General features: G+C 45.7%; 1 protein-coding gene across 1 annotated transcript; it reads right to left on the reverse strand.

Annotated features, from left to right (window-relative positions):
- Nucleotides 1-5,927: 5,927 nt before the first annotated feature.
- On the reverse strand, nucleotides 5,928-14,402 carry LOC132446934 (alpha-N-acetylgalactosaminide alpha-2,6-sialyltransferase 2-like). The gene is made up of 8 exons (XM_060037539.1): nucleotides 13,751-14,402; nucleotides 12,922-13,087; nucleotides 11,741-11,915; nucleotides 10,269-10,407; nucleotides 7,949-8,052; nucleotides 7,526-7,609; nucleotides 7,040-7,139; nucleotides 5,928-6,838 (listed from the first exon to the last, which is right to left on the reverse strand). Exons 1-8 carry the CDS (start codon nucleotides 13,814-13,816, stop codon nucleotides 6,668-6,670), a joined length of 1,005 nt encoding a protein of 334 aa, XP_059893522.1. The 5' UTR covers nucleotides 13,817-14,402; the 3' UTR covers nucleotides 5,928-6,667.
- Nucleotides 14,403-14,758: the final 356 nt, after the last annotated feature.

Consider the following 14,758-nt stretch of genomic DNA (forward strand, 5'->3'; position numbering starts at 1 on the left):
GTTTCTGGTTTCTGTTCAAACATTCGGTTATTTTTAAAGGTGTCCTCATCCGTCTTAAAATGGAAGTGCAACGGCCCCACCATAAGAACAGATGAACTCATGTGCTATAGAACCACGACATTACACATAATCAGTACATATAAAAGATATATTTAATGCATGTCATTTCAAGAATATTGTATTCTGAAATTACCGTTTCAGTTATTTAGACAGACCTACCTCTCTCTCTCTCTCTCTCTCTCTCTCTCTCTCTCTCTCTCTCTCTCTCTCTCTCTCTCTCTCTCTCTCTCTCTCTCTCTCTCTCTCTCTCTCTCTCCTCTCTCTCTCTCTCTCTCTCTCTCTCTCTCTCTCTCTCCAGACGGTCAGCAAAAGGTCAGAGTGTGATTGTCCACCAGAGGGTTTTGTAATGGAACCACACACACACACACACACACACACACACACACACACACACACACACACACACACACACACACATTTTATGTTGTACATCTGGCAGTTCATTTTCACGTCTTGGCACTTAAAAATAGTACTTCCATCTTTGTTTTGTACAGAGGATGGGTTAAGCGATTGTTAGTTCTTGGCACTCGTTTCTATGAACATCCGTACTGTTCCGACAGCGATATATTGTTGTTTGCTCTTTCTGACAAATGTACTTATTGTAAGTCGCTTTGGATAAAAGCGTCTGCCAAATGCCCTCAATGTAAATATACATGTACACAGACGCCTGCACAAGAGCTCATAAAACACACTATACCACAGCTCTACCTCTAACACAGTTGACCATATATCTAACTGCACTTTACTGTAGGGTTTACAGCCACAGAGGTAGGTTTTTACAGGTGGATGGACACCTCCCGTCTGTTTAAATGTCTGTACTTCTGTTGCGGGACCTGATCCAGGTCCTATATGAACTCTAAAGACTGTGAACTGATGAACTCATTTGTCGATTGGTGTCATTGTTGTGAGACTCTAAAACATACATAAGATAGTTTAATTGCGGGCCAATGCTCCAGTAAACAAAAGTCATAAGAAGGTCAGGTTAAACATACAATAAACATACATGTGTATAATAAATTCATTAACCAAAGACGAGGTGTCTCCTTGTATAGAATATTATCTGGTAACAACCATCAGTCCTCATGGTTGAACAGCCAACATTTCAATATGATCAATGCCTTAGATTCTTGTAAACTTTTTCAACATGTATATATACATAGAATGTCTTCATAAACTGATGCAAGGAGAATTGTGCTGGTTGTAATACCAGCAGAGTAAGTAAAGCAGAGGTAAGTATCCTTTTGTTACACATCGTTATGGTTTGAGGTGTGACAATAGTATGCCAGTAGAGCCTGTTGAGGTATCTTCGAACAAAATGAGACACAAATATGATCAAACGAAATAAGCACACCTATGTGCTGAATGCTGCTGCGCCGCCATTTTGTTTCAGTGTGTGGTATGTGACTGCTGTTATGGCCCTTGGTAGCTCTCCCGCTCAGACTGCATCACTCTACCTGAGAAACGCGAGGAGTTAGCGTCTAATAGCTGTACCTGCTGGGGGCTAGCATCACCGCTAACGCTAATCCATCTTCCTGGCGGGGAAAGGGGGGGGGGGGGGGATGTTAACCAGAAAGCCCCGCCAAATAATGAGAGAACCGTAAGCGGAGTCATTAGGAGCAACTGTTGTTGTGTTTGTGTGTGCGCGTGTGTGTAACCACACACATACACACACACACACACACACACACATATGCTAACATGCACGTTGAGAGAGAGAGAGCGAGTGTGTGTACCTACGTTTGTCTGTGTGTGTACCTACGTTTGTGTCTGTGTGTGTACCTACGTTGGTGCGTGTGTATCTACGTTTGTGTTTGTGCGTGACATACATATGCGTGCGAGTGAGTGAGTGAGTGAGTGAGTGAGTGAGTGAGTGAGTGAGTGAGTGAGTGAGTGAGTGAGTGAGTGAGTGAGTGCGTGCGTGCGTGCGTGCGTGCGTGCGTGCATGTTTCTGTGTATGTGCATGCACCTGTGTTTGTGTGTGTGCGCACCTGGGCGAATTATGTGTGTGCATGTTGTGAGAGAGCTCTCCGGATCCTGCAGGGCCAAACAGACCGGTGTCCTTGGGGCGGGGGTGGGGGTGGTGGGGGGGGGGTCTGATTAACTTACAGCCATAACACATTCTGCAGGCGGGGCTGAAAACACAGGAAGCACTTTGGATGCGCTCTGTGATGCGGACCCGGTGGAGGCTGGAGGCTAACGCAGTCCCGCCTCCCATCAATACCGAGACGTAAACACATCCTCGCGTTGGATCTGGACGGAGGCAGGCCCGTTGCGGCGCCTGTTTCCGTCTTCTGCAGAATGAACGCCGAATTCAAACCAAAACTGTTGTGCGTCAAACACGCTGGAATAGCTGTGCAGGCCCCCCCCACGGTGTAATTAGTTGTCTCCCATTCTGAAAATGTTACACACATTTGTCCCAAGACAAAGACATTTAGATACACTTCAAACAGATGCTTCGCACAAATCCTTGCGAGCCAGGGGACTACACAGCGCTTCAACGTGGCGAGAATAACTCAGCCGGGGCTGACAACAAACTACACCGAAACAAAGCCTCTGGAATGAGACCGGCTGTGTGTGTGTGTGTGTGTGTGTGTGTGTGTGTGTGTGTGTGTGTGTGTGTGTGTGTTTGTGTGTGTGTGTGTGTGTGTGTGTGTGTGTGTGTGCTGAGCTGCCGGCTCTAAAGGGTTTTTGAAGTGGAGGAGGAGGAGGAGGATGAGGAGGAGGATGAGGAGGAGGAGGCTATCTCCCGCTCAGCTCACTAGCGATAGGAGAAGACCGGAGCCCCGAGGAGGAGGTCAAACCCTGCTGTTCCCTGGTTGGATCAAAAAAGATGAGAGCCGTATAGATCAATAAACCAACCATTCGATGCATCGCCTCAACATTGATAAAAAAAAAAATGAAACGCAAACGATAAAAACATGAGAATAAATAAACCGTGATTCACAACAAGTTTAGTGCCGGTGTGGTCTGTTGAAAGCCCTTCTTCGTTTATCCTGTCTCGCACCTCTGTCAAGAACATGTCTGGCGCAGGTGGCCGCACCGAAAAGCAATTTGCACCGAAAGACGAAGCTGTCCCTTCGCAGGGAGGGTCAGTCACATGACAGCACTGCTGCGACAGACAGTTTTTATATTATAATATCACCCTCTAGCTAACCTCATTGGTAGATCAACTGAAAATATGGCAAGTGGGTATGAAATTAATCTGCTGTTCCTGAAAATCTGAAAACCTGTTTGGATATATTTGAAGATCAAAATTTGTTGATTGGTTAAATGTTTGAACGAAGATTAGCAGTTAGAAATTGAGCAAATTGCGAAGTCTGAAGATGTTGAAGTTTCCGAAAATTGGCACACGCCTTTGCTGTCCACTTCAAAAACTTGAATAGGAGCGCGCGATTCGATTTGGGATTAGTAGAGAATAATAAAGAAAGAAAGAATAAAGCCTAAGAATAACAATAGTGTCGCACTGCTTGTAGCACTCATCTAATTATGAATGATTGTTTTACGTAACCGACTGCTCCCGCCATTGAAAAGAAAAAGACTAATGTCTGGAGGAGACGGTACTTTAACAATGTCCTTTCGCCCCCTGCTGGCCGCTGCCCTCTCGTTCACCCCCGTGGGCAGGCCACTTCAGGGGAGAGGTGTCTGGTCTGGCCAGAGCCACGGTTTTGATGGAGGTCGTAAGTGAGAGGAGGGAAGAGGAGGGATGGTGGTGCAGTTCATCCAGACGGGTGCAAGACCACTGAAGCCTCCATACCTCCTATCTTAAAGTGACAGCGGGAGCAGAGACAGATAGAGAACTGGAACGGAATTTTCATTCACTGGGAAATCTTGAATTGGGTGAGTAGGACTGTATATATTAGAGAGAGAGAGAGAGAGAGAGAGAGAGAGAGAGAGAGAGAGAGAGAGAGAGAGAGAGAGAGAAAAATACTGAGACCTTGAGTTGACTGAGAATATCGACGGTGCGATCACTAATGTAAGAAATATTTCTGACTGTGTCGAGTCCGTTTCACCGGTCCCCCACGCAAGTCTTTCCACGGCCCCGACTCACTGAGGGGCCGTCTTAGTTCAGTCTTGGTTCTAAACACTGTTAGAACCAAGATCGCCGCTAGATGAAAAAGGGACACCTGTGTTATTTTCTTGTAGCCGTCAGAGATGTAAGTTTTCTGTTTTGATGCCAGAATTAATGAAGCCTACACTTCTACGGGCCAGCACTGGAAAAGGGGATAAACTCAACTCTGATACTTGCCTTGATCAGAAAAGTTCAAAGTGAAATGTGTGTATGCGTGTCCGACCTGAATATGAAACCAAAATAAACCAGTTCTTTTTACATGCAATCACACGCTGCGTTGTATCCCTGAATGGAGAAGCCAGCCTGAGGCAGTACACCACATACACACACACCCTCCTGCCCATCTACACACATCAATCTCCCTTGTCTCACTGCAAGTCTGACTCAGGGTCTCTTTATCCCTCAACACACACACACACACACACACACACACACACACACACACACACACACACACACACACACACACACACACACACACACACACACACACACACACACACACACACACACGTCAGACCTTGTTATGACTCACCTCCAACACCACCCCTCTGATTTCATTACCTGAATAATACTTCTGCTTAGACTCCTTCCGTGTTACTTCTTCATAGATATATATTCTATAATCTATATACTGTAGTGTGTGTGTACATATATATGTGAATCGTTGAGGTGCTGGTAGTTGAATTGAATTGAATTGAAAGGCAGGTTAAGGGAATGTCATAGGGGCAGACTTTATCCCAAAATATGCAAAGATTTATTCCCGCCAAAAGGTGTCAATATTAGGGTTAGGTTTAGTGCTTCAAGAAATCAGCATCAACAACAACACATTCGAACATCAGTGAATGTATTCCAAGTTGCAGGCGGGTGTTTCCACACGACAGAGAGAAAGACATTGACTTGACTTTTATCATGGCATCTGTAAAATCATATATTTGGCACTGAAATCCTTCTTTATTGCTTTATTTCATTCTTGCATTTTTCCTTATTAATGTAATGTGATTGATCAGCCAAAGGGATATAGATGAAAATGTGCTTTTTTGCGAACTTTTTTTTAAGCTTCCCTAGTGCTCAAAGCTATCCTTTGGTTCTTCAAACCAAACAAAAACAGGATTACCAGTCAATACGTGGAGAGAAATAAACTGTTAACCCAACAGGTTTGAGGTTTCTCTTTTACTTGAAAAATCACGGTAAGAAAGTGCTCAATGCTAGTCTACGCATCTCTTCAATCACCCATTGATTCAACACCAGAAAGTCCTTCAACAATATAAAAAAGATCTTCCCTGATTCGTCTTTGGCAGGTCAAACTGTATACAGTATCTTTCGCGGGGGCACCGTTATTCTTGTTTCGCAGCACAAAAAAAACCTAATCTTCAGTCCTTCAGGCAAGGTCCAGCGCCGTCGTGGCTTTGGAAAAGCGTTTGGTTGCCGGTACAGCCGCAACGTGCCGCTCTCCACAAGAGTTACCCCTGGAAACCCCCCTAGCTCGGCCAGGAGAGAAAGGACAGACGGGTTGTTGGCCGTTTCCTTCCCGGTGTTGTCAGGGGAAACACATCCGTTGAAATATCGCCGCAGCGATGATGATCCTCCGAGTCTTTGGCAGCTTTTTACAATATTTTTCTTAAAATGCAGTGTGCATCGTAGACTACACAACAATAAACCTGCTTTTAAACAGAAATAAATTACGTTTTTTTTTTCAAAGGTCCCATGACATGCCACCAGGTGGACACGCCCACCTGTGATGTCATAAGGGGTAGATTTCCAAAACGGTTTGTAAAGGCTAATCACACCACACCTGGTGGCATGCCATGGTACCTTTAACCTCTTAAGCTCCAGCCTATTTCTAATTGTCTAATTGGTCTAATTAATATGCTTGGTGTTTGAGTCGTGTTTGGTGTGTGTAAAAATTACTTATGTGCTTGTAGCAGAGTTTCTCATGTTTAATTTGATACTTCTTTCTACATAATAAGGGCAGTGTTGTATGCCTTTTACTGCGAGAGTGATCACAGTCTTCCCAAATCTGGGGAACCTCGAGTTTAAGAGGTTAAACGAAAGACGCTTAGGTTTGGAACTTGATAGTGATGATCCTCAGAGTCTTTTGCAACTTTTTACAAGAATGTTTTTAAAATACAGTGTGCATCGTAGACTACACATCAATGAACTTGCTTTAAAACTGATAATGTAATAATTTAAGTTTCTTAAAAGACAGACCCTTAGGTTGGAGTTTCAAGGCACTAGAGCGATCAACCACCATGGGGTTTCCATCAAATCTTAATTTTGACCTTTTAACTTAACAATTAAACCAACAACTATTATCCCGTACACAGCGAGCCCTTCACCAAATACAAATGTTAAACAAGCTTTGAGAGGGGAATACAATCCGTTAAGAGTCAAGGCAGTGTAGCTGCTGATTGGCCCGGTTTGTCATAATATTTAAATAAAAATAAAATTGCATTCGGTAGTTTTCCTGCCACCAAATGACCACCTCGTCCCAGTGCTACGAAGGCCATGTGCCGCTGGCCGGAATGTCCCCATGGCTCACGATCGCATGTACAGCCGTATGAGGCCATCCTTGTGCAGCTGCTGCCACAGCTCCAGCTCCGAGCCATAGTCATGGTTGGCAAAGAATCTCACTTTGCTTAGGGTTTTGTCATAGTAGTGGTTCGGGTACTTCTTATAGTCGGGCGTCATGAAGCCATAGGCGCTGACCTGCACGGCAAAGATGATCATAAACCACAAAGAAGATCAATCCTAGACATGAGGGTTAGGGTTCGTGGGGCAAGTAATTGACGACCTTGTGAGTTGAAACGATGAACAAAGAAATTCTATCGGGAACCGATCTGATTCATCACGCAGACAAACAACTAGTTACACGCTTTGAGCACCTTTGTTTTGATGTGAGCTGGTTACCTGGTCGCAGGTGTGCAGAGCCGCCAACAGCATCACAGAGCCTGTGGACGGACGGTAGATTCTCCTGTATCCTTTCTTCTGTGCGTGGGATTGAAAGAACCTACCGGATATTTTTAAAAATAAGTATATAGAAGAATATAAAAAAAAAGAGAGAATGGTTTATTGCGTAAGAGGCCCCCTACTGGTGGGGAATGGGGCTGACAGTGTTAGGAAATCTTTCCCCAGACGCATTTTACAGCAGCATCTTCACAACAACACCCAATCATTACGAACACAAGAACCATCTTCGAAGCCCCCCCCCCCCCCTCAAACCTCACATTGTCAAAACAATGTACTTACGTGCGTGGGTTTTGTATACTAATAGGAAAATATATTCTGGGTGTGGTTTCCATGTAAGCCTGTACAGGTTTCTGCCACACCCACTTTGTTTTAAGTACATGTAAACACTGTTCTGTTGTTCATCATATTTTCTTTGCATTGGCTCACCTGTTCCTGAGGTAGCGGACAAAGTCTGGGTGATACATCTTCAGCTTCTCCGCCGTCGCATCCTCTCCAAAGTACGTCGGTGGACTAGAAAACATACACAGCAAATGATCGAGAATGAGATGCAATTTTATAGTTATAGTTAATATTCAGACACCTTAATATTACAAATTACAAAAGCTGAAAAGATATTGACAAACAAGCAAACAAAAATAAAGAAATAATTTAATGAATCTAATAACAATTATTAATCATATAACAATAGATAACATCCAAATTATGCAATTCACACAAGGGTTCTTAAATCAGTTTATGTAGTCAATGTACATTTTAATGAGAACAGGAGATGCTGCATATAGGTTAGACCCTTGGTACTACAATTATTTATTAGAAGGTTCACAATCGCACACACTAGCACACGCTTACGTTTTGGTTTTATCCCGGCCTCGCTCCACCGGTGTGTGTGTGGCAACAGCTTTCACCAGCAGGTAGTCACGGTCGTGGTCTGGAAGGAAGACGTAGCGCGTCTCCTGTAGACCGGTGCAGGGATGGCAGAGAGGAGGTGTGAGAGGGGAGCGAGTGCGAGAAAGAGCGAGAGAGAGAGCGAGAGACATCATCGAGCCATTGTCTTGGCCCGAGACGGTCAAAACGTACCAGAACCCCGACAGTGACTCAGTAGCTAGGTGCTCTATCAAAAGGGGTGATCTAAAGCGATTCCAGAGAAATGTTAACTTTTAGCCAATACCATTTGTTGTGTACGTTGAAACGTAAAGGATCCAACCGGAGACATATATGGAGAAGACGCCTGAACCGTGATCAGTTAAAACTAGGGTAGGTAGTTTGCTGAGGATTTTTTTATCACTTTTTCCTATATTTGTTGAACTTCTCTTTACAACCAGACAGCAAGCAATAGATACAATGCTCTGACATAACAAATCTGGTATCTGTGGATTTCACAGGCCTGTATTGAGCCCTTCCATTCCATTCCCTGTGGCACAAATGAAAGGATTAGCAAGTTTACCCGCAAGTCTTTCTACCTACTCGCGTGCACCCTGCTCTTTGTACTCACTGAACATGACCAGATTCTTCCCCAAGGATGGGCACACCTATTGCAAATGCTTGTAAGCAATTCATGTGTTTTACGAGAGTGGCTTTAGATGTTGGACTGAACGGGGGGGGGGGGGGGGTGGGATCTGTTCAGTTGGATACTTTTAAAATCTAGCTTACTCTGGCTGCTTACTCCAAATCGCCTACCCAAGCATTAACATGAGACTCAAGTGGAACAATGCTCAAAATGTATGGTTTGATCTGGTGGTGGTGATGTTGATGGTAGTGTGAGGGTGGAGGTGGTGGTGATGGTGGTGTGATGGTGTGGGGGTGGAGGTGGTGGTGATGGTGGTGTGATGGTGGAGGTGAAGGTGGTGGTGGTGGTGGTGTGATGGTGATGGTGGAGGTGGTGGTGATGGTGGTGTGATGGTGATGGTGGAGGTGGTGGTGATGGTGGTGTGATGGTGTGGGGGTGGAGGTGGTGGTGATGGTGATGGTGATGGTGGAGGTGAAGGTGGTGGTGGTGGTGGTGTGATGGTGATGGTGAAGGTGGTGGTGGTGGTGGTGTGATGGTGATGGTGGAGGTGGTGGTGATGGTGATGGTGGTGGTGGTGGTGGTGGTGGTGGTGGTGGTGGTGTGATGGTGATGGTGGAGGTGGTGGTGATGGTGGTGTGATGGTGGAGGTGAAGGTGGTGGTGGTGGTGGTGTGATGGTGATGGTGGAGGTGGTGGTGATGGTGGTGTGATGGTGTGGGGGTGGAGGTGGTGGTGATGGTGGTGTGATGGTGATGGTGGAGGTGGTGGTGATGGTGATGGTGGTGATGATGGTGGAGGTGCTGTGAGGGTGGAGGTGGTGGTGATGGTGGTATGATGTTGGAGGTGGAGGTGATGGTGATGGTGGTGATGATGGTGGAGGTGCTGTGAGGGTGGAGGGGGTGGTGATGGTGGTATGATGTTGGAGGTGGAGGTGATGGTGATGGTGGTGGTGATGTTGATGGTAGTGTGAGGGTGGAGGTGGAGGTGATGGTGGTGGTGGAGCTGGTGGTGGAGGTGGTGGTGATGGTGGTGATGATGGTGGAGGTGGTGGTGAGGGTGGAGGTGGTGGTGAGGGTGTTATGATGTTGGAGGTGGAGGTGATGGTGGTGGTGGAGGTGGTGGTGAGGGTGGAGGTGGAGGTGATGGTGGTGGTGGAGCTGGTGGTGGAGGTGGTGGTGATGGTGGTGATGGTGGTGATGATGGTGGAGGTGGTGGTGAGGGTGGAGGTGGTGGTGATGGTGGTATGATGTTGGAGGTGCAGGTGATGGTGGAGGTGGTGGTGGAGGTGGTGGTGAGGGTGGAGGTGGTGGTGATGGTGTTATGATGTTGGAGGTGGAGGTGATGGTGGTGGTGGAGGTGGTGGTGAGGGTGGAGGTGGTGGTGATGGTGGTATGATGTTGGAGGTGGTGGTGGCAGTGGTGTGAGGGTGGAGGTGCAGGTGATGGTGGTGGTGGAGGTGGTGATGGTATGATGTTGGAGGTGGTGGTGATGGTATGATGTTGGAGGTGGTGGTGATGGTGGTGGTGGTGGTGGTGGTGATGGTATGATGTTGGAGGTGGTGGTGATGGTATGATGTTGGAGGTGGTGGTGGCAGTGGTGTGAGGGTGGAGGTGGTGGTGGCAGTGGTGTGAGGGTGGAGGTGCTGGCCTGGCGGGTTCCTGACCTTGGACAGCGGTGGCCCGCTGTAGCCCTGTCTACGGTAGCTCCTCATGGAGTTCTTGAAGGTGTTGGTGGAGAAGGTGTAGTGGGTGGTGCGTCTGCCCACGTCCTTCTGGAAACCATTGAGGACAGCTCCGTTCGTCCTTAAGGAAAAAGATAGAAAGCGAGATGTATTTAATTCATATAGTACTCACATGGTACTTACTGCGTCCGATAACTTCACCGCTAACGAACTGTCCATCTATGCTGCTCTTATCCATTATACCCATCTTATGCTGCTCATTCCTCACTAGGTCACTTTAATTTTGCTGCTGTGTTGCACGATATGACAATTCATGTTAAACCTGCACCTTAATTGCTCTTTTGCACTTCTATTTAGATCTCCAACTACATTTCGTTGACACTGTACTTTGCACAATGACAATAAAGTTGAATCGGAAATATTGACATTAACATTTATATAGAATATATAGATATAGATGTCACGTACCTGAACACGTAGTGATGGTCGTCATATAGACATATGGATATCTATAGAGATATGTATATAGATTTTACGTACCTGAACAAGTAGTGATGGCTGTCATATAGACATATGGATATTTATGTATGTACTGTAGATATGACATGCCTGAACACATAGTGAAGGCTGTCGTATAGACACATGGATATTCATAGAGATATGTATATTACGTACCTGAACACGTAGTGAAGGCTGTCGTATATAGACACAAGGATATTTATAGAGATATGTATATAGATATTACGTACCTGAACACGCAGTGATGGCTGTCATATAGACACAAGGATATTTATAGAGATATATATATTACGTACCTGAACACGTAGTGAAGGTTGTCGTATAGATGCATGGATATTTATAGAGATATGTACATAGATATTACATACCTGAAGACGTAGTGATGGCTGTCATATAGACACATGGATATTTATAGAGATACGTATACAGATAATATTACGTACCTGAACACGTAGTGAAGGCTGTCGTATAGACACAAGGATATTTATAGAGATATGTATATAGATATTACGTACCTGAAGACGTAGTGATGGCTGTCATACACATATTGATATTTATAGAGATATGTATATAGATATTACGTACCTGAAGACGTAGTGATGGCTGTCATACACATATTGATATTTATAGAGATATGTATATAGATATTACGTACCTGAACACGTAGTGATGGCTGTCATACACATATTGATATTTATAGAGATATGTATATAGATATTACGTACCTGAAGACGTAGTGATGGCTGTCATACACATATTGATATTTATAGAGATATGTATATAGATATTACGTACCTGAAGACGTAGTGATGGCTGTCATACACATATTGATATTTATAGAGATATGTATATAGATATTACGTACCTGAAGACGCAGTGATGGCTGTCATACACATATTGATATTTATAGAGATATGTATATAGATATTACGTACCTGAACACGTAGTGATGGCCGTCGATCTCGCGGCCCTTGCCGGAACCATTCAGGATCCCCCCGTTGCCCACCACGGCGCAGCGGACGCAGTGCGAGCCCTTCCGACGGAGTTGCCAGTCGTCAAACATCTGGTGGTTGGCCGTCCGGTTGAGGACGGAGAGCGTGGCGTTCAGTGCTGTCGGGGGGGGGGGGGGAGAGTGTGTCGGTTCAGAGTCGGACAAGCTTCCCGTATCATTCTGCCAGAACGCTCATCGGTGATTTGACTCAGAGTTACGATGGAAATAGCTAGAGGCGACAGTAGTGCATCGGGTTGCACGGTATCAGGGATCCAGAGGTGCTACTACCTTGCTTCCTGTTTTGTTACAAACATAATCTGCTGAAGAAAACATATAAGGGGGATCCATTGGGTTTATTTAAGAAAACTACTAAATAAGCCTACCTAATAAACCCACCCGTTGATGGAGAGCCATTGGGTTTGTTTGCAAAAGGACATCTCTTCGATAAAGCTTTCTTCCCGAGAAATGATGACCTGACAATACCTCAGGGGCGAAATGTTTTATTACCTGCTTGCTGGTTTATTACGCCGCAAACGTTTTTCCTTGTTAACCAACATTATAGGGTTCAAGTTCTCTTAAATGAAAATTGCTTCTACGCTTGAAGTTTTATGTTTTTGCCCGACTGTCATTTTACTTATGGCCAGTAATAAAAATAAATACCTCATTAACCCTACATGGAGTTCCCGTTGGTTCTTGCTTAAAAAAAAAGAAAAAGGTTTTAACCAGGCATGTGACAAAAGGGGGCAATATACATTCATACCTTAATACAAACACACTTTACAGCCGTCCGAGTGGGTACATGGATAACAAGCAGACTGCAGTAAAGTAAATATCGGTATCCTAAGTGCCGGTGGGCGGTCTCAGGAACGTAAGCGTGACTCGAACCGGAGCTGTGAAGGAGGCCTTTCTGGCGGGTTCCATGACAATACGGTGTTGATTTGAAGCCTTAACAGAAAATATTTGTACAGTTCACAACTGCTGGCTGAGTGAGCGTTCAGATCCCTGCCTCAAGCCGCAAGCCAAATTCCCTGCTCATCAAGTATTGAGCAGTTTCTTGAGACAAGAAGGTATATTCACCACACGCGCACGCGCACACACACACACACACACACACACACTTCTTACTCTCATAGTCCATCGATGCCCATCCGTAGGTACCGCCATACTGCTTCAGGCGCTGGTACTGTTGGAGATTGACGTCCTTGGCCCACTGGAGAACCGGAATGGATGCCAGAAAACTTCCATTAAAGCCGGTGGACGACCACTTCCTGGTGAGGGTGTCAGTGCAGGTCTGGGGGTACAGAGAGGGGGTACTGCTGTTGTCGTTACAATGAAGCGGGTGAATGTAAACAATCTACATTCCAAATTAATTCAGTTACAGATAGACCCGCAGTGGATTTACTGTGGCTCATACACACACACACAAGCAAAATACACAATATGCAACTCCCGCCCGACCGCGTTGTCGCCTGGAGACACTCCTATGGGGCAACGTACATGCGACAGTCTCTAGGCCAGGGGTCACCAACACAGTGGTCCTTGCGGGCACCATGGCGCCCGCAAGGACCACATGAGGCGCCCGCAGGCCTGTTCTAAAAATAGCACTACTCATTCTTGAACAACTCTTTCCCACCTTTTTTAAGTCATTGTTGATAATTATTGCGAGAAATCATTAACATGATTTAATTAATTAAGATGTCTTCACATAGATGAGTATCATTTATCATCAATAGTAATATATAACTAAAGGCAAACTGAGCAAATTTGTTATTTCAGAAGAGTGTATAGAACTGGGTGCCCTTCGTATGACTCAGTGCCCATGAAGTAGCTCTCAGGTTCAAAAAGGTTGGTGACCCCTGCTCTAGGCCAACAGATAAACCAGTATAACCATTAGGTCTTACCCGCGGGAGATGAAACAGTCGTGAAAACCCTTTAGAGTGGAGGAGGGACTCACGCTCTGTGGTGGGATGTCCTCTCGGCCGTACGTATCTCCAATGAACTGTTCCTCGAAAGACGTCATTGCTTCAGCGGGCGGGGGGGTCGCGGCCAAAGACACTTTCGCTGAGCCAAGAGAGCCCCAGGCGATCTCCCGTCATGCTGGAAGTTAAAGAATTAATTGTTGAGCGGGGCAAATCCATTGGCAGGCGAGCATCAACAATACGAGACATATAAAGGCTCAGTCATGGTCCCACGTCGACGCAATGCAGTGACAACGCAGACGGCTCGAGGCAGTCGTAAACGTGTTTTGCTTCTGCGTTGGGCTTTAGTTGGTGGACCAATCACAGCCCTTGCTGCTGCGTTGCCTCGACGCAAGATTACAATTTTTGGGAGGCGCGCGCCCGGCCCTTGCGGTGGACGCAAGGAGGGTCCCGCAAGGACGTAATAGGTCCGTAAACCCCCTTGCGTTGCATCGATGTGGTACCAAAACTGAGCCTTTACTCCTAAAAGGCATGACTAATATAGGTTAGAAACCTTTTTTGGCCTTTGATCCCATTTCTTAGGTAAAGAGCAATCAAACTTGAGTCAGTTTCTTGCTCCTTCTGCCCCACATATTGTTTTACCTCATAAGACTTCACTATCGATACTGGTAATCAAGGACGGATTAACATGAGCACGGGCCCTGGACATAAACCAGCCATGGACCATATGGACCTTGCCATGGACCTTGCATATTATAACTCATGCAATCCACAATCACACGCATTATAATGCAGGGGAGAGAGAGAGAGAGAGAGAGAGAGAGAGAGAGAGAGAGAGAGAGAGAGAGAGAGAGAGAGAGAGAGAGAGAGAGAGAGAGAGAGAGAGAGAGAGAGAGAGAGAGAGAGAGAGAGAGAGAGAGAGAGAGAGAGAGAGAGAGAGAGAGAGAGAGAGAGAGAGAGAGAGAGAGAGAGAGAGAGAGAGAGAGAGAGAGAGAGAGAGAGAGAGAGAGAGAGAGAGAGAGAGAGAGAGAGAGAGAGTATCG

This window comes from Gadus macrocephalus, chromosome 18 (genome assembly GCF_031168955.1).
Source record: "Gadus macrocephalus chromosome 18, ASM3116895v1".
NCBI classification, from domain to species: Eukaryota; Metazoa; Chordata; class Actinopteri; order Gadiformes; family Gadidae; genus Gadus; species Gadus macrocephalus.

Bases quoted from the DNA above. Each gene is read 5' to 3' on its own strand.
- LOC132446934 (XM_060037539.1), bottom strand. From the start codon at position 13,816: ATGACGTCTTTCGAGGAACAGTTCATTGGAGATACGTACGGCCGAGAG. The intron at 10,408-11,740 runs GTACGTAATATC...TTTTTCCTTAAG, and splicing joins GGCCATCACTACGTGTTCAG to GACGAACGGAGCTGTCCTCA. The intron at 8,053-10,268 runs GTCAGGAACCCG...ACCGGTCTACAG, and splicing joins GCGGGCCACCGCTGTCCAAG to GAGACGCGCTACGTCTTCCT.